The sequence below is a fragment of the Sinohyriopsis cumingii genome, chromosome 18 (genome assembly GCF_028554795.1).
Source record: "Sinohyriopsis cumingii isolate HCF-2022 chromosome 18, ASM2855479v2, whole genome shotgun sequence".
In the NCBI taxonomy this organism is placed as follows: Eukaryota; Metazoa; Mollusca; class Bivalvia; order Unionida; family Unionidae; genus Sinohyriopsis; species Sinohyriopsis cumingii.
The window spans coordinates 31815891-31838123 of NC_142978.1; the positions used below are offsets into that span (position 1 = coordinate 31815891).

Sequence of the window (22233 nt, forward strand, 5' to 3'; positions counted from 1 at the left end):
ACACACATACATACATACCTACCTACCTACCAATATACCTACCTACATACATACATACATACATACATACATACACACACACATACATATATACATACATACATACATACGTACATATGTACATACATACATACATACACACACATACCTACATACATACATACATACATACATACACATACATACATATATACATACATACATACATATACACTCACACATACATATATACATACATAAATGATATTTAGTTGGACACTGATAGATGTTCTTATCAGAGACAGCCATTGCGATATCCTGCCTTCTTATCCCTTCATTCAGAGAGAAGTTGTATAAAGTAATCAAAATATTTCCTTGTCAAATTGTGACTGTTTACACTAGGCCGATAAATCAGCCCCGCACCTATACTAATACTGATTGAAACCTTCATACAGTATCATTATAGATGTGGGACTGTTTTACTGCTACAAGAAAGCCAAGTTTATCCATTTTAATCATAATGTTAAGCAACAGTTAATTTGTATGAATTCATCAAGACGTTTTGTTGTATTATTAATAAACAGTTTGCATACTCACTTGACTAGCCTAATTCTTGAACATTTAGTTGTTCATATGAAATAAAAATCTAAAGCTTTGATACTTGTGACTAATGTAGTCAATTTATATTTGTCTGAAGTTGAAGAAGTTTCATGGTAAAAAAAGTTTGTATTTACTTTTATCCAGGACATTTCTGCTGCTGATGCTCTTCCTGGGAACCTTCTGTTGGATCTGTGTTATTCTCATGCTTATTCTCAGTATAAAGTTAAAGGTAATTTAACATGTCTTAGTATAAGTTGAAAGTAATTTAGCATGTCTCAGTATAAGTTAAAGGTAATTTAACATGTTCACTATAAAGTTAAAGGTAATTTCAGCATTTCTCATCGTAAAGTTAAAGGTAATTTAACATGTCTTAGTATAAGTTAAAAGTAATTTAACATGTTTCAGTTTGAAGTTAAAAGTAATTTAACATGTTCAGTATAAAGTTAAAGGTAATTTCAGCATTTCTCATCGTAAAGTTGAAGGTAATTTAACAAGTCTTAGTATAAGTTAAAGGTAATTTTGCATGTCTCAGTATGAAGTTAAAGATAATTTAACATGTCTCAGTATGAAGTTAAAGGTCATTAACACATCTCACTATAAAGTCAAAGGGAATTTAACAGGTCTCAGTATGAAATTAAATTGCAACACTTCTCAGTATAAGTTAAAGGTAATTTAACCTATCTCAATGTAAAGTTAAAAGTAATTTCAATATGTCTCAGCTTAAGTTAAAGGTAATTTAATTTTTATCAGTATAAAGTTACAGGTAATTTAACACAGTATAAAGTTCAATGTAATGTCAACACTTCTCAGTATAAAGTTAAAGGTAATTTTAACACTTCTTGGTATAAAGTTAAAGGTAATTTTAACACATTTCACTATAAAGTTAAAGGTTATTTTAACACATTTCACTATGAAGTTAAAGGTTATTTTAACACATTTCACTATAAAGTTAAAGGTAATTTTAACACATTTCACTATAAAGTTAAAGGTAATTTTAACACATTTCACTATAAAGTTAAAGGTTATTTTAACACATTTCACTATAACGTTAAATACCGTTTCACCACTCTCTGTTCTAAAATCTATATAAGATTCAAAGCATACTTATAGTTCAATGTTCAATGAGGCCTGTTTTAACTGGACACCATTTATTCCAATTTCTTGATACATGAAAAATCCTCAAAACATATTTCCAGTTATTGTTGAGTTCACATTGTGGAAACTAAAACACAGCCATTACTTTTTCCTGTGCTGTTGTCATCATCAAGAATTTATTGAGTTTGTCTAAAAAAGTTTTTTAGTAATTTGATAGACAATTTTTTTAGTCAAACTCAATAAATTCTTGATGATGACAACATCACAGGAAAAAGTAATGGCTGTTTTTTAGTTTCCACAATGTGAACTCAACAACAAAGGACTGCTCAGTACATATTTATTCATAATAAATGTGGACCTATATAGCCCATGCATTCTATGCATATATAAAATATTGCTGAATAAGCATTTGTTCAGAATAAAGGTAGGACTTTGGCCCATACATATTGTACACCTATAATATACTGCTAAGTAAGTGTTAATTTATCCAAAATGAATGTAGGATTAGGGTCCACCTTCTGTATTTATTCAGAATAAAGTTGAACTATGCCATGTACATTTTGTACATATATAACACACTGCAAAGTAAGTATTTATTCAGGATAAACATGGAACTATGCCGTATACATTTTATACACATATAACACACTGCAGAGTAAGTATTTATTCAGAATGAATGTGGGACTATAACACATACATTCTGTACATATATTGCACACTGCAAAGTAAGTATTTATTCAGAATAAATGTGGTACTACGACACATACATTCTGTACATATATTGCACACTACAGAGTAAGTATTTATTCAGAATAAATGTGGTACTACGACACATACATTCTGTACATATATTGCACACTGCAGAGTAAGTATTTATTCAGAATAAATGTGGGACTATAACACATACATTCTGTACATATATAACACACTGCTAAGTATTTGTTTGTTCAGAATAAATGTGAGATTATGCCCATATATCTGTACACATATAACATACAGCATAATCAAGTTGGCAAGAGGATTATTATGAAACATGTAAATTACTTTTATTTTCAATATAACCAATCTTCAGAAGATTGTTAAAAACATTACTCCATGAGTTTTAATACACATCACCTGTGTTCCAGTGGAAACAGTGTGTATTACACATGTATTTGTGCGAATGGAGGTGTTATAATTGTTAATTCAGAACAATACGAAAATCCATTTTTAAAAACAATAGACATTTATATTGAGAAACAACAATGTCAGAAATGAAGATTCTAAATTTTTTATTGTTCTGTTTGAAAATATTGATGGTATGATTTCATTATAAATAATATGAAATTGCTACTGACCTGTCACCAGATCTCTGACTGCCAATTCAGTAATGTAAGTTCATTATGAAGTTTTGAATCACATCTCCATATGTACCATACCTTTGAAAATAAGATTTTCCTGCACTATATACACCTTTCTCTTGGTTCCCATGCAAAAGTTTAGCAGTTGGACTTGTCGTCATATAAGCAAGTACATGTGGTAGCAACATCTTTGTTGATTAATATTTTATTCTGTATTGTTATTTACAGTATATTGAGAATTTTGGGTGGGTTTACAGAACAGTTTTAAAATATATGACTTATCAAAAGTTGAAACTTTGATGTTGATTTTCAGGCACTAACAGCTATTTTCAGTGAAAAAAACGATCGATATATCAAGGTTTCAGTTACCAATTTTGACTGCAATTTGATTCACATTCAGCAAATTGAAGCCTTTTTGGGGTATGTTGCATTTAAACAAAGTGGTATCCACAACCTCCCCAGCATTATAAGCAGGTTCTTGAGTTATCTGGGCATGCTAAAACAACATAAAGGTGTAATTGTATTGTGATACAGTTCAGTGCAGAAAACTACTTGTCAGCTAGTTGTACACATGACTACATAACAGATAGTTCACCAAATGACCACATATCAGATAGTTCTACAAATAATCCCATATCAAATGCCCATGAAAATGACCAGTTATTGGATAGCTGTACAAATGACCACATATCTGATCACTGTACAAATGATAACATATCATAAGTACACATGACCACATATCAGATAGATGCACAAAATGACCACATATCAGATAGTTCTACAAATGACCATTTATCAGATATCTGTACAGGTGACCACATATCTGGTAGTTGTGATAAAATTGACTATAGACTTAATAATTATATTTTTTGTTAGGTGCACATAAAGACAGCTAATGCTGACTTGTGAATCTGCATTATCTAGGAATGAAAACTATATGAAAATAACTGATAACACATTACATAAACTTTTATTTTATTATTGATTTCCTTTCAGCACTTTATTCATTAGCTGTTTAAGTTTGTGTCTTTGATGTGGAACAAATCAGTTTGTTACTGAACTCTCCATACAGTATGTATACTGTCCAATCCAAATGCAAACTGCACAGACACAGATCTGCTGTTATATTAGGCACTGGCAGATTTGGCTCAGTGCAGATTGTTGGACTGTTCAATAGAACAAATAACATATACTGATCTGCTGGCACATGTTGTCACTGCTGATCTGGATCCATGTTAATTGTGGTTGGACTCAACTCATAAGCATGTATAAACAGTAAATTCAGATTAAGCCTTGATGCTTAAAAAGAAATCTTCTGTTTGAATGATTTATCTCTAAATGGGTAAGTGGGGAACCTTGATTTTAATGAAATCCAATTTAAATTTTTCAGTGCACTGTGTTTGATATCCGAAAATCATCAGGCCTCCGACTGTTCATAATGATTATCACGACTGTCCTCATTCATGTAATGGCTCAAGTCAATGTGGTAGGTAGCTCCATAGATTTCATATTATATAGTCAATGTAGTAGGTAGCTCCATAGATTTCATATTATACAGTCAATGTAGTAGGTAGCTCCATAGATTTCATATTATACAGTCAATGTAGTAGGTAGCTCCATAGATTTCATATTATAAGTCAATGTGGTAGGTAGCTCCATAGATTTCATATTATACAGTCAATGTGGTAGGTAGCTCCATAGATTTCATATTATACAGTCAGTGTAGTAGGTAGCTCCATAGATTTCATATTATACAGTCAATGTGGTAGGTAGCTCCATAGATTTCATATTATACAGTCAGTGTAGTAGGTAGCTCCATAGATTTCATATTATAAGTCAATGTGGTAGGTAGCTCCATAGATTTCATATTATAAGTCAATGTGATAGGTAGCTCCATAGATTTCATATTATACAGTCAATGTGTTAGGTAGCTCCATAGATTTCATATTATAAGTCAATGTGGTAGGTAGCTCCATAGATTTCATATTATAAGTCAATGTGGTAGGTAGCTCCATAGATTTCATATTATAAGTCAATGTGATAGGTAGCTCCATAGATTTCATATTATACAGTCAATGTGTTAGGTAGCTCCATAGATTTCATATTATAAGTCAATGTGGTAGGTAGCTCCATAGATTTCATATTATAAGTCAATGTGGTAGGTAGCTCCATAGATTTCATATTATAAGTCAATGTGGTAGGTAGCTCCATAGATTTCATATTATAAGTCAATGTGATAGGTAGCTCCATAGATTTCATATTATACAGTCAGTTTAGTAGGTAGCTCCATAGATTTCATATTATACAGTCAATGTGTTAGGTAGCTCCATAGATTTCATATTATAAGTCAATGTGGTAGGTAGCTCCATAGATTTCATATTATAAGTCAATGTGGTAGGTAGCTCCATAGATTTCATATTATAAGTCAATGTGATAGGTAGCTCCATAGATTTCATATTATACAGTCAATGTGTTAGGTAGCTCCATAGATTTCATATTATAAGTCAATGTGGTAGGTAGCTCCATAGATTTCATATTATAAGTCAATGTGGTAGGTAGCTCCATAGATTTCATATTATACAGTCAATGTAGTAGGTAGCTCCATAGATTTCATATTATACAGTCAATGTGGTAGGTAGCTCCATAGATTTCATATTATATGGTCAATGTGGTAGGTAGCTCCATAGATTTCATATTATATGGTCAATGTGGTAGGTAGCTCCATAGATTTCATATTATACAGTCAATGTGGTAGGTAGCTCCATAGATTTCATATTATACAGTCAATGTGGTAGGTAGCTCCATAGATTTCATATTATAAGTCAATGTGGTAGGTAGCTCCATAGATTTCATATTATATGGTCAATGTGGTAGATATCTCCATAGATTTCATATTATATGGTCAATGTGGTAGGTAGCTCCATAGATTTCATATTATATGGTCAATGTGGTAGATATCTCCATAGATTTCATATTATATGGTCAATGCGGTAGGTAGCTCCATAGATTTCATATTATAAGGTCAATGTGGTAGGTAGCTCCATAGATTTCACATTATACAGTCAATGTGGTAGGTAGCTCCATAGATTTCATATTATAAGTCAATGTGGTAGGTAGCTCCATAGATTTCATATTATATGGTCAATGTGGTAGATATCTCCATAGATTTCATATTATATGGTCAATGTGGTAGGTAGCTCCATAGATTTCATATTATATGGTCAATGTGGTAGATATCTCCATAGATTTCATATTATATGGTCAATGCGGTAGGTAGCTCCATAGATTTCATATTATAAGGTCAATGTGGTAGGTAGCTCCATAGATTTCACATTATACAGTCAATGTGGTAGGTAGCTCCATAGATTTCATATTATAAGTCAATGTGGTAGGTAGCTCCATAGTTTGAATATTATACAGTCAATGTGGTAGGTAGCTCCATAGATTTCATATTATATGGTCAATGTGGTAGGTAGCTCCATAGATTTCATATTATACAGTCAATGTGGTAGGTAGCTCCATAGATTTCATATTATATGGTCAATGTGGTAGGTAGCTCCATAGATTTCATATTATATGGTCAATGTGGTAGGTAGCTCCATAGATTTCATATTATATGGTCAATGTGGTAGGTAGCTCCATAGATTTCATATTATACAGTCAATGTAGTAGGTAGCTCAATAGATTTCACATTATACAGTCAATATGGTAGGTAGCTCAATAGATTTCATATTATACAGTCAATGTGGTAGGTAGCTCCATAGATTTCATATTATATGGTCAATGTGGTAGGTAGCTCCATAGATTTCATATTATACAGTCAATGTGGTAGGTAGTTCCATAGATTTCATATTATGCAGTCAATGTGGTAGGTAGCTCCATAGATTTCATATTATACAGTCAATGTGGTAGATAGCTCCATAGATTTCTTATTATAAGTCACAGTGGTAGGTAGCTCCATAGATTTCATATTATACAGTCAATGTGGTAGATAGCTCCATAGATTTCATATTATATGGTCAATATTTTAGGTAGCTCCATAGTTTTCATATTATACAGTCAATGTGGTAGGTATCTCCATAGATTTCACATTATACAGTCAATATGGTAGGTAGCTCAATAGATTTCATATTATACAGTCAATGTGGTAGGTAGCTCCATAGATTTTATATTATATGGTCAAATATTTATCCAACAAAGTTGGTTGCATTATGATTCATCATATTAACTCAGCTTTAACATAAATTACTTAAATTCTTCTATTTCATGATTTTCAGCTTTCATGGTTTTGTCGGAATTGATATTTTTTCTTGTGTTTAATTTGTGTATTGGGAAATTTTTATATTTGTGTATTGATCCTTTTTTGTACTGAAAGGAGTAATTATTTGTTGGATTTTTAAATTTGTCTCTTATTGAACACAAAATCCATGAAAATTGGTATTGTATATACTCGCTTTCAAGTCCAACTGCAAACACCATAGACCCTAATATACCATCACATAATGCACTGGCAGATCAGGGTTTATGTTGTTTGCCTTGCTGATCACACTTTGCTTGCAAGTTGGATAAACCCAGATCTGCCAGTACAGTATGCAGCGGCAGATCATGGTCTTTGCACTTTGCAGTTGGAATTCACTTATGAGCAAGTATATATGATACACCATGTAAAATTATGAATTTATAAGAATTGCTTAATGATGATGAAATTTTGATGTTTAAATATTTGTTCAAGCACAATAGAGATGTGCTAGTGCATTAAAGAGATTGCTCATATGAATTAAAATTGGGAAAAAGAAGCCACAACAATCCTTAACAGTTTGTGGAATACATATTTGGCATTATTTTACTTTGATTGCATTTAGGCATGACATTGCAACTCCTTCAGCATCAAATTGTTTACACAAGTAAACGGTAGGCAATTTTGCATGAAATTAGTGAATTAATAAAATGTATATTTACAACATATTTATCAGTGTGATTAGTTTGGAGTTAGAAGATGAGATAAATGGATTAATTAAACATTTTAAGTAAGAAAAGAACCCATTTGATAATGTTTTGTTATGTAAACCAGGTATGTACAACTTCCTCCAGGGCACAGACTGAATAGCAATTTTTAAATGTGCGAGCTGTAGGTTGCACATATCTGATGTAGACTCTTTACTGTGGTCCCTTGCTATAATGCTGTTAAGGGAACCATAAATGTAGTCCTTAATGTGACCCACCATAAAAGTGTTCCACATTGTGACCCACCATAAAAGTGTTCCACATTGTGACCCACCATAAAAGTGTTCCACATTGTGACCCACCATAAAAGTGTTCCACATTGTGACCCACCATAAAGGTGTTCCACATTGTGACCCACCATAAAAGTGTTCCACATTGTGACCCACTATAAAAGTGTTCCACGTTGTGAACCACCATAAAAGTGTTCCATGTCATGACCCAACAAAAGTGTTCCCTGTTTTGAACCACTGTAAAAGTGTTTGATGTTGTGACACAACATAAGTGTTCCACAATGTGACCAACCATACATGTTCCATGTTCTTAACATCCATAAAAGTGTTCCATGTTGTGACCCACTGTAAAAGTGTTCTTTGTTGTGACAAAACATAAAAGTGTTCTATGATGTGACCTACTGTAATAGTGTTCCATGTTGTGACCCAGTGTAAAAGTTTTCCATCTTTTAACCCTCCATAAAAGTGTTCCATTTTGTGACCTACCATAAAATTGTTCCTGGTTGTGACCCAATGTAAAAATGAACCATGTTGTGACCAACCATAAAAGTGTTCCATGTTGTGACCCACCATAAAAGTGTTCCATACTGTGGCCCAAGGAAAAGGGATCCATGTTGTGACCCAGTCTTAAAGTGATCTGTGTTGTAACCTACCATAAAAGTGTTCCATATCTCAATGTAAAAGTGATCCATGTTGTGACCCAATGTAAAAGTGATCCATATTGTGACCCACTGTAAAAATGTTCTATGTTGTGACTCAACATAAAATTATTCCATGTTTTTACCCACCATAAAAGTGTTCCATATTGTGACCCAATGTAAAAGTGATACATGTTGTGACCCACCATAAAAGTGTTTCATATTTGACTCAGTGTAAAAGTGATCCATGTTGTGACCCAACGTAAAAGTGATCCATGTTGTGACCCACCATAAACGTGTTCCATATTTGACTCAATATAAAAGTGTTCCATGTTGTGACCCAGTGTTAAAGGGATCCCTGTTGTGACCCATTGTTAAAACGATCCATGTTGTGACCCAGTGTAAAAGTGTTCCATGTTGTGACCCAATATTAAAGGGATCCATGTTGTGACCCAATGTAAAAGTGTTCCATGTTGTGACCCAATATTAAAGGGATCCATGTTGTGACCCATTGTAAAAGGGATCCATGTTGTGATCAATTGTTAAAAGGATCCATTTTATATGTGATGTCACATTATACTGAGATAGATTTAATATCAACATTACATTCATCCACAAAATGAGAACCATGAACAAACTCATGTCATTTGTTAAACTGTTTTATGTTCTAAAGCATTCAACTTTACCGATCTCTACCATGTCACCGCTGTCCTCATGGGTTCAAGTCTCAAACTTAGCCTGTGTGGGTATGTGGAAAAGCTTGCCAGTAGCCTCTGGTGGAGTGATGGTTGTTCCAATGGTTTTTCTAGGTTCTTCCTCTATTATTTATATTGACTATCATGTATAGCCTATCATCTGCTGAAAAATGGTAATAAGCCCACAATAACAACAATCACCACTGGAGTTGTTGAAACAAAAGTCAGATAAAATCGATTGAACAATACTGTAAAAAAAATATATTTTGATGGTTGATCAGAAAATTCTGTAAAGAAGAAACTATTTAACTGTTTAGAAGAACTTTAGTAGTTATTTTAATATAAAAAAGTGACTTATTTTCAGTTTGATGCACTTATTCCATCTTGTGACCCATGTCCTGAACATGTTCAGCAGCCTGTCATGTGACAGCTTTCATAGGAAGGTGAAATTGTACAGTAATGACAGCAAGTTTTGGGACACTATAAGTCTTGGGACAATTTAATTATTTTCAAAACTAATTTTTATGACCCACTGAAGTTAACATGAATTATTTCAATTTTTTAAAATGTAATACAAGTTTTGGGACAATTTCAACATTTTTTTTCTACTGATTGTTCAGTATATTTGATACACCATCATAATGTTAGTTGCAAAATAAAAGACTCCAAGTTGTTAAGGAACTATCATTATGACTTGATAGATATAAATGTTATCAATTAATTGAAATTTCATATCACTTTTGCCTAATTAAAATATGTGTTATTATATAGATGATGACAAAAATTAGGCATCACCATGTTATACCCATATTAACAGTAACCCAACTTCTCCCAATCTTGCTCTGGTTTATTATTGGTAGTTTTTCCATCATTGCATTAAACTTGTTGAAAGTCACCAGTATATTTTACATTTTCTGACTTTAGATTTTAAATACCAAACTCTTCAAAATATGGCACCAGTATAAAAACAATGAAAATAGTGCTTGATACATTGCATTTATTGACAGTGACCTTGTTTATATCATGGCATCACTGTGTGCACATTGAAGTATTTAACTTGCACATAATGAAGTGCATCTCTTGGTTTCAAATCATAATCACCACTGCAGTAAGGTCAATAATGTCTCTAAAATGTGATTAAAAAAATATCAGAAATAATGCTTTGAAAATTATTGCACTAATAATACAGTCGTAGTTTGCTTTGATATAAGGGACCTTAAATAAGTACATGTGTTTACTCATTTACAGTATAAATGCTATTATAATGGACTAAAGATGATGGAAAGATTAATGTTGCAGAACAAAGGGGTTACTGGCATTGCCTTCAGACCCGCCCCCAACTTTACCCAAGCATATTTCTTGTTTTAAACAGTTAAACTGGCCTGGATTTTTGTATATGCCTAATATATTTACAAATATTCTAATGTTTTTCATATAGATTAAATCACTTTGTAGGAATGCTTATATCAGTATAAAGGTAACTCATGCACATGTAAAACAAAGTAAATGATGATTTGGTATAAGTTTTTTTAAAAAAATCTGGATCTAAAATTTGTAGGAATAAAGAAGGATGTATGTGATTTTAAGCACAGTATCCACTGTGTGCATACAGTACACTACTGTATAGTATAAGTCTCTCTGTAAACTTGAAGTGGAAAGTGAATTATGATGTCTTTATTTAATTTCAAGATGGAGAAATCAGAAAATATGCATATGCAAAAAATAATAAACTGCAAACAGTTACTCTAGTTAATAACAGTTTATTGATTTGGTAATGGAACAAGAGCTGGTTACTGCTGTGTGACATATGGCACTATTACCAATATTCTTTTATCTCTTTTATGTCTACAAGTGTTGGGACACTTTAAGGTTATATTTGTTATGTTCCTTTAATAATTATTTTTTTCTGTCCCAAAACTTACCATCATTACATTAGGCAGTTTAATTATTTAATTATTTTTTAATTATTTTCTGCAGTATCACTTAATTATATATTTATGACATGTGAGTGGTTAGTTTGCTTATCAAACAGTCTTGTACGAAGATTGCTTGGTGGTTGTTATTTTGGGTTTAGGTCCATTTCTTAGCGCAAAATAGGCTATACATGGCACGTCCTGTACGAAAAGTAGTATTGAAAAGGGGGTTTTAGCAGAAGACTTCTTATGATATCTGGTCCTAAACGAAATGAGTGCCACTTGCACATCCAAAATGGCCACCACAGTAGCCATCTTGAAAATCCTTTTAATCACTCCACCTCCTGATAGGATGTTTGTATCAACTTGAGATTTTTACTAGATGACTTTTTATATCTTCCTAAATGAAGATGGTGAAATGTTACTAAATGAAAATGGTGCTACTCAGACATCTGATATGACTGCCACAGGGGCCATCCTGAAAATCTTGCTATCACTACTCCTGAATGAAATGGGTCATATCAGCATTGGGTTATCATTGAAATACTTTTTATGATTAGTTGTTAGTTGTAAATAAAAATGGTGCTGATCTGACATCCATTATGGCCACCATAATGGCCATCTTGAAAATAATGTTACGGCTGCTCCTGATAGATTGCTGTTTATATTGATATTGTGCTATCACCAAAGGACTTCTTATGATGTCAAGTTAGTCCGAAATGTTGCCAGTCTGATATCTAATAAGGCAGCCATCTTGAAAATCTTTCACAAAATGGAAAGTCATATCAATATTGGGTTTCCACCAGAAGATTCACCTGTTCATTAAAGTGTGCAATTTTGCTGGATGCAGATCATTCCAGAAAAAACCTGTGTACACTTCAGACACAAAACAAAGTCATATGGACAGCATTTTTTTGCTTACCAGGGCCCAGCAACGTGGAATGAACTGCCCACTGAACTTAGACACAAAGATACAGAGATCACATTCAAGAGTGCTCTCAAAATTCACTTATTTTGACTGCAAGAACAAACTTAAAGACCTAATAATGTTTCCTACCTTAAATATTCTCAAGATGTTTTTTAAAAATGTTTTCTAATTTCATGGTGTTTGTGTTTGTAATCGTATCATTATTTATGTTTTTTTTATCTTATAGGTGTTGTCTAATGTTGTAAAGCACTTAGAGCTTCTAAAGATTAGGTGCTATACAAAGTCCTCATCATTATTATTATTATTATTATTATTATACCAGTAATTGGTAACAGCCATATCTACTGCAAAATTTAAAATGGCTGTAGGACAGTTGGCTGTGGATTTACAAGTCAACAAACATAGAATTTGCTCTGGAAATATAATGTACATGTCTAAAAAAAACTTTAAGCAGACGGTAGCTCCACAGCCATAAGAAATACTGGTAAGTGTATAAATGTACACCAATATATGCAGCAAATAATTGCAGCTTTCAATAAATAGGTGATAACAGCCCCTAACCCGAAAATCAATATCATCACAGATGAGGGGCTGATTTATTAGCCCAGTAGGAACCATGAATCCCAAAATCTTCAAGCTCTATATATGTCTGACATTAAGGGGTTGTAATTTATTTATTTGTTAGAATTACTCTGTGAATGAGTACAATTTTTTACTTTTTCAGTTTTGTTGTAAAGGTGGAAGTGTTTATCATATCTTCTCCAATGTGACCTTTTATTACCTCTACCCTGATGACCACCTGACATGTCACCTACCACATTACATTTACCTCAGCTGCATCATGGGATACATCAGTGTCTCAATCTTCTTGAAGCTTTCGGCTGGTATTAAACTCCTGCTGATGATGGTGATGGCAGCAGGGTACATTGCAGTACTGGAAGTCACAAATAAGAAAATACTTGATGAATTTGATGATGCTTATTAGTAAGTATGCAGATATGACCCTAATTATGCTCATGACCCCCACCCTCATTATGCACATATGACCCTCACCCTTATTATATACATATGACCTCATTATGCACATATGACCTCACCTTTATGTACATATGACTGTCATTATGCACATAAGACCATCTTTATGCACATATGACCCTCAATATACACATATGACCCTCACTCTTATTATGCACATATGACCCTCAATATACACATATGACCCTCACTCTTATTATGCACATATGACCCTCAATATACACATATGGCCCTTACTCTTATTATGCACATATGACCCTCATTATACACATATGACCCTCACTTTTATTATGCTCATATGACCTCATTATGCACATATGACCCTCACCCTCATTATGTACATATGACCTCATTATGCACATGACTTCACCCTTATGTACATAGGACCTCATTATGCACATAAGACCCTCTTTATACACATATGACCCTCACTCTTATTATGCACATAAGACCCTCTTTATGCGCATATGACCCTCACTCTTATTATTCACATATGACCCTCAATATACACATATGACCCTCACTCTTATTATACACATATGACCCTCATTATACACATATGACCCTCACTCTCGTTATGTACATATGACCCCCACCTTCATTATGAGCATATGATCCTCATTATCTACATATGACCCTCACCCTCATTATGCTCATATAACCTCATTATGCACATATAACCCTCACCCTCATGATGCACATATAATCCTCTTATGTACTTATGACCCTTGTTATGCACACATGACCATCATTATACACTTGTGACCCTCATTATGCACAATTGACCCTTGTCATCATTATGTACTTTTGACCTCATTATGCACATATATTCCTCACCCTCATTATGTACTTAGGATCCATTATGTACATATGATCCTCAATATGCACATATGAACTCATTTTCCACATATAAACTCACTGTGCACACATAACCTCATTATGCACATATAACGTCATTATGCATATATGAGCCTCATTATGCAAATATAACTTCATTATATATGTGATCATCATGTGCATGAAACCTCAGTATGCATATATTACCCTCATTGTGCACATTTAACCTCATTTTACACGTGATCCTCATCATGTGCATATAACCTCATTATGCATATATTAGCTTCATTATGCACATATAACAGTCATTATGGCTCAGTTACATGTGTTGCTTATTTAGCAAGAAGGTAATTAGTAGTCAAGCACCTTGAATTATCTGATGGTAGGCTTTGAACTTGGACCCTTTTGGTCATGAATCAAATGCTAATCACTGAGCCACTTGCCTCTATTAGTTACCTTTCATAACATGTAGTCAGGTGCATTGAATCTATTCTATATCACCCAGCTTTCAAAGTGTTCACCTTGTACAATACATGCTTGGGGAAAAATAGGATCCATTACTTTACTGATGTTTATCAGGGACAGTGTTATAGTAAGGCAGAGTATGTAAAGTTCAGATATTGTCCCTCTGTCACTTTTGTCTCTGTTTAATTTTGACACAGTAGCTCAAGTTCTCTTATTATCTTCCATTACCAAACTTGTAAGTAACTTGCCTTGGGGACAGGAAGAAACCTATCTACTTCTAGCTTTAAGGGTAAAATGTCAAGGTCACAGGACCTGAAAAGAGGAAAACTGTTTAATGAAAACAAATGACTCATATACAAGATACCTTGACCAAACTTTGTAAATGGCTTGCATTTCAGATAATAAACCATTTGATTTTGAGATCAGTAGGTCAAAGGTTCAGGTCACAGTGACTCAAACAATGGTTTTGGCAAGATTTCTGGAGTTCTTTAGAATGTATTTTTACCAAACTTTGTGGATGGATCTGCATTGAGAAAAGAAGGAGACCTGTTTATTTTTGGGCCCAAAGGTTAAAGGTCAAAGTAACAGTGACATTTTTTTTGTCTGTAATACATAACCTTGACTAAACATTGTAGAGGGCTTACATGTGAGAAAAGGAAGACACATACAAATGTTTGCATTAGAAAGGTAAATGGTCATGGTCAGAGGGACTCCAAGAAGGCAACTGGTGTCCACAAAATAACTAAATTCTAATTGCACAAAATATGATCAAAGTTTGAGAATGGCTTTGCATTTGAGACAAGACAGGTACCTATTGATTTTCATCAAAATAACTTTTGTTAACTCTCTCAACTCTGAATCACACATCAAATGCAAACCTTCTTACAAATGCTATGTGACTTAATAATTCTCTGCTCATGCTATGTCTTTCAGATGCTGGAACAGGTAATATTCTCAAATCTGCATTTCCTTTGCACATGATTTGCATTTCCATTCACATACATGTATGCATAAAATGCAGTAAACTGTATTTTATTTATGATAAAACAAGACCTAGTCACCTTTGATCTTAGCCTAGTCAAGACACATCTGTATTGATTATTAAATACTTAAAAATAAAGCGTTAAAGTATTGGTCTGACAATTTTCTTTCTCATTTTCTTTTGTCTAAATAAAGATTGTATAGACATATTTGCTAGTGATGATCATGCCAGTGTCTTTTATACTTTTATGTGTGCCTTGACAAGAACATGTCTGGTAAGGAGTGAAAAATTGTCTGTCCTTGTTACCAGTCTGATACTGTATTATATAGTAGAAGGGGTTTCTTTCAGCTATGGAAATTTAGTTTCAACTCTATTCACAAAATGTATTCAATACTTTTCCATTACTGTTTATTATTTGTGATTCTGCAATCTGCATTTTGAATTTACATTCTATTTCTTTTCATTTACGTTCCCTTTCTGTTCATTTACATTCCATTCCTGTTCATTTACATTCCCCTTTCTGTTCATTTACATTCCATTTTCGTTCATTTCGATTTTGTTTGTGTTCATTCTGCATCCTGTTTGTGTTATTTCTGCATTCTTTTTATTCTGCATTCTATTTGTATTCATTCTGCATTCACTTTATTTTCATTCTGCATTCACTTTATTTTCATTCTGCATTCACTTTGCATTCCATCTTCATTCCACTGGTAAATGACCTATTTCAGGGTCTGTAACTGTCAAAGTGCCAACAAACATGGATAGTTAAGAAAAAACTTGTTTCATTATGTAATGCTAGACAACATTGCTTAGCAACAGTGGCATGGTAAACAAGTTAATCAGGTAACACATCTTGTAATATAGGAATATCTGCTCAATGAAAGAGGATTCTACAAAAAAGCAGCATAATAAATAATATTGCCCACTTTGTGGGCATATAATGTACTATATATGGTATTCTTTGTTATATACGGTATTCTGTATAATCTACTGTATGCAGTATTATGTATAATGTACTTTATATGGTATTCTTTATATGTACTATATATACAGTATTCAATATAATATACTGTATGCAGTATTCTGTATAATGTACTGTATATGGTATTCTGTATAATGTACTATATACAGTATTCTATATAATGTACTAGATGCAGTATTCTGTATAATGTACTATAAATGGTATTCTGTATAATGTACTATATACAGTATTCTATATAATGTACTAGATGCAGTATTCTGTATAATGTACTATATATGGTATTCTGTATAATGTACTATATACGGTATTCAATATAATGTACTGTATGCAGTATTCTGTATAATGTACTATGTATGGTATTCTGTATAATGTACTATATATGATATTCAATATAATATACTGTATGCAGTATTCTGTATAATGTACTATATATGGTATTCTGTATAATGTACTATATTCTGTATTCAATATAATATACTGTATGCAGTATTCTGTATAATGTACTATATACAGTATTCAATATAATATACTGTAAGCAGTATTCTGTATAATGTACTTTATATGGTATTCTGTATAATGTATTATAAATGGTATTCAATATAATATACTGTATGCAGTATTATGTATAATGTACTATATATGGTATTCTGTATAATGTACTATATAAGGTATTCAATATAATATACTGTATGCAGTATTCTGTATAATGTACTACATATGGTATTCTGTATAATGTGCTGTATACAGTATTCACTATAATATACTGTATGCAGTATTCTGTATAATGTACTACATATGGTATTCTGTATAATATACTATATACAGTATTCTGTATAATGTACTATGTAAAGCATTCTATATGGTATACTATATATGGTGTTCTGTATAATGTACATGTACTATATACAGTATTCTTGTTATCTGCATCTTGTTTTTGTTGTTGTTGTAGGGTTTAACGCCATTTTTCAGCACACGATGGGCTATACATGGTGGCCAGTATTAATGGTGGAGGAAGAACCTGAGAAAACCCCAGAAAGAACCACCGACCCACAAGAAGCTACTGGCAAGCTTTCTCACATACCCACATTAACTGAATCCAAGACTTGAACCCATGCAGACAGAGGTGAGATGACAGTGATCCATAATGGAGAGCGCTTTAGACCATTCAGCCACTTGGGGCCCCATCCGCATGTTGTAAAAACTTTTTATTGATGGGCCAGATAATTTTCTATAAAGTGGAAATTAGAATTATGTAGATATAAAACTTAATAGTAACAAAAAATAAACATCTTAACCCATATAATTTCACAAATTATTTGTAAATCAATTTAAAGAATACCGTATATACATGCTTATAAGTCATTTGCAGACTGCATAGCCCTAGATCTGCAGTTGCATAATGTGCTGGCACATCTGGGCATATGCAGTTTGTTTGGAGTAATCAGTATAGCAAACAAAATAGACCCTGACCTTTGAGTACATTATGCAACAGCAGATCAGGGTCTATTTGTTTTTCAAGTAGACCTGGTTTATAAGCAGCTACATATGGTATATAATTTTCGTGTATTTGAAATTTTTAGAATGCTTTTCAGAAAGTGCAAATTCTTGTGCAGATTAAAAATGTATCTTTTCTTCTAACCACTTCTGTGGCCTAGTGGTTAGAGCGTCCACCTCAGATGCAGGAGTCGTGGGTTCGATCCCATGCCGAGTCATACCAAAGACTTCCAAAAATGGTATTAACAGCTGCCTCGCTTAGCACTCAGCATTAGGAGGTTAGTGTTAGGACTGGTCAACCTGGTGTCAGGATAATATGACTGGGTGGGACATGAAGCTACATGTCTGTGGCATGATTCCCCAGTGCTAGACATCACTATAAACTGTTACACTGCAGACATCATAACAATATAACTTAATTTTTAAAAAAAGTTACATTAAAAATCCAAATCACACACTCATTTTTCAAAAATGTTTGCTTAAATGTCAGAACAAATTACATCAATGTACTCAGATCTTTTGCCAATAAAAAGTACACCATTTCTTATGTTATGATAAAATAATGGAGCTGTTTATTTTTTTAAAAATGTACCATGAAGGAGCTTGCCTGATATCATTCACCAAATCTGCCTTATGATTGGGGGCCCTGAGTGGCTGAGTGGTCTAAAGCACTCACCATTACGGATCACTTCCATCTCACCTCTGTCTGCATGGGTGCAAGTCTCGGGTTTGGCCAATGTGGGTATGTGAGAAAGCTTGCCAGTATCTTTATGTGGGTTGGTAGTTCTTTCTGGAGTTTTCTAGGGTTCTTCCTATACCATTTATGCTGACTGCCATGTATAGCCTATCCTGTGCTGAAAAATGGCATTAAATCTTACAACAACAACAACTGCCTTATGATTGTACATTGTACACTGAGAAGCTCATTATTACATAAGAATGGGAACAGGTGATATTTGACATTATTACATAAGAATGGGAACAGGTGATATTTGACATTATTATATAAGAATGGGAATAGGTGATGTTTGACATTATTACATAAGAATGGGAACAGGTGATATTTGACATTATTACATAAGAATGGGAACAGGTGATATTTGACATTATTATATAAGAATGGGAACAGGTGATGTTTGACATTATTACATAAGAAAGGGAACAGGTGATATTTGACATTATTACATAAGAATTGGAACAGGTGATATTTGACATTATTATATAAGAATGGGAATAGGTGATGTTTGACATTATTACATAAGAATGGGAACAGGTGATATTTGACATTATTACATAAGAATGGGAACAGGTGATATTTGACATTATTATATAAGAATGGGAACAGGTGATATTTAGTAGAATAGGTAAATAATTCCACCGAATGTAAATCTCAGATAAAAAACAGAAATGTTTTTGTGACTGTATAAAAAAAATATAATCAAAAGTAATTGATTGTATTCCAAAAAGTAATTACTTTTATAACAGTATTTGCCCCACAGTGAGTATTTATATTGGTAAGTGTCAGATGTAATTGTAAATTATTCATTACATTTAAAAGTAAATGACCGCAGTTAGGATACCAAACAGACCAATTGATCCAGGTAACATACATACACTATCATTAGGTTTTCAGCCTATTTCATCCAGATTTATTGTATTTATAAATCAAAATTTTAGAGAAACAAAATAAATTATGACATTTTATTTTTTGTCATCATCAGTCAGCTATTAGGATCTTCAGGGAATTTCCTGATCCCAGGGATTTCTAATTAAGGATTGAAAACAGTTTCCAATTGGCTCTGAATGATTAAAAAGGATGTTTTGAGGTAGATACATAGTATCAGGGAAATTCAATTCGGATAATTTAAAATTTCTCATGAACTCCACCCTGCCACCCAGACCCATTGGTCATTAATCCTGTCAGATGGATTCTTGACAGCTAGATACAGGGTCCTCAGGAGGCCAAATGGTCTCAAGTGCTAACCCTTAATGGATAACTTAATCTCACCTCTGTCAGTGTCTTTTCATTTCTTGGCTCCACTAGTGTGGATATGTGAGAAAGCTTGTCAGTAGCTTTCCTTGGGTAAATTGTTCTTACCAGAGACCTTTTAGGTTCCTCTGCCACCAAATTTACTGGCTATCATTTATAGCCTATGATGTGCTCAAAAGTGGCATTAAACCCAAAAAAATGCAAAAACACTATACACCATTTTGGTTTTAATAGGCTATTTTGCTATGCATATATACATCTTTTACAGCCCTGTGATTCCAACTCATGTCAGTGGTTGTGTTGCTCTTCTGATTTTTATGGTGACACTGTACATTCAAGGAAGGCAAGAAGAATGGACATCACGACTGGACTTTCTTTGGAAAGCTCAAGTAAGTAACCTCTCCCCTTGCTATAGTTTCTTGCATGTCATTCTGTGTCATTGTTTCATCCTTGTTATGGCATACCTATTAGAGAACGAGGAGCTGTTTGGTCTCACCTATAACAAATGTTGCATAAAATGAGTCATAGTGGTCACAATGTCCAGCCATATGTCCAGCCATTTTTTAAAAGACAGTGTCTCCTCTTTTCATCATTACACTCTGCTGTAAAATACAGTAAATATATTGTGGGGTGGGGGATATCTCTAGAGAATGGGCATGGTCACAGGGAGCATTCTTTACATTGTAGTCAGTGACTGTTTTTTGATCCAATACTTCCATTTATTAATTGTGTTTATCATGGGATGTATATATTACTGATGGTACAAAGTTCAAGATCATATATGTCAAATTTTGGGGGAAAAGCTTATGTGTCCATGGATAAGCACTGGATGTTAAACCTGATTTATGAGTGTACATGGCAAATCTGTGATCATAATCAATACAGTCATTAAATGTCAAAGTCACAAGGTGAATTCTTGTTCAGTTGATTGTTGAAAGCTACATAAAGGGGTGATATCTTCTGTTTCCATTTATGTATTATCAGATTTGTCACACATTAGCAGAGGACTAGAGTGGTTAAAAGATCTGAGGTCAAGGTCATGGGTTGTTGTGTGTTATTAGCACTGCAACAACTGCATTTCAGGCAAGACAAATTTAAAAAAAAATATTGACCCTATAGTGTGAAAATAATTTTGCAAGTTGACTCTTCTTTGGAGAGATGGATGATGCTCCCAGATGAGTGGGACAGACATCAACTTGCAAATTCAGACTTTGCCTTTAAGAAATGGAGCTGTAGATGTGCAGCATATGAACCATGCAAAGAAGTTATTTTTATGTATTCAAACTATGCCAAACCATTTTATGCATTCATACTATGCCAAACCATTTCATGCATTCATACTATGCCAAACCATTTCATGCATTCATACTATGCCAAACCATTTCATGCATTCATACTATGCCAAACCATTTTATGCATTCATACTATGCAGGACCATTTCATGCATTCACACTATCTCATGCATTCATACTATGCAAAAACATTTCATGCATTCATACTATGCAAAAACATTTCATGCATTCATACTATGCCAAACCATTTCATGCATTCATACTATGCCAAACCATTTTATGCATTCATACTATGCAGGACCATTTCATGCATTCACACTATCTCATGCATTCATACTATGCAAAAACATTTCATGCATTCATGCTATGCAAAACCATTTCATGCATTCATACTATGCAGGACCATTTCATGCATTCACACTATCTCATGCATTCATACTATGCAAAAACATTTCATGCATTCATGCTATGCAAAACCATTTTATGCATTCACACTGCAAAACCATTTCATATATTCACACTTCACAAGTCCATTTCTTGCATTCACAATATGAAATACCATTTCATGCATTTACACTATGCAAAAGCATTTCATGCATTCACACTGCAAAACCATTTCATATATTCACACTTCACAAATCCATTTCTCGCATTCACAATATGAAATACCATTTCATGCATTTACACTATGCAAAAGCATTTCATGCATTCAAACAAAGCAGAACCATTTGATT

The 22233-nt window shown here is 33.3% G+C and overlaps 1 protein-coding gene across 1 annotated transcript in view; it reads left to right on the top strand.

Annotated features, from left to right (window-relative positions):
- The window catches only part of LOC149776325 (adenylate cyclase type 1-like), a 285595-nt gene that overhangs the window by 232638 nt on the left and 30724 nt on the right, over window positions 1–22233 (top strand). Inside the window, exons 13-16 of the mRNA XM_089942825.1 lie at window positions 724–808; window positions 4405–4500; window positions 13147–13406; window positions 20476–20596. Of these exons, the coding sequence (XP_089798951.1) occupies window positions 724–808; window positions 4405–4500; window positions 13147–13406; window positions 20476–20596 (562 nt within the window). The remainder of the gene's footprint in view (window positions 1–723; window positions 809–4404; window positions 4501–13146; window positions 13407–20475; window positions 20597–22233) is intronic.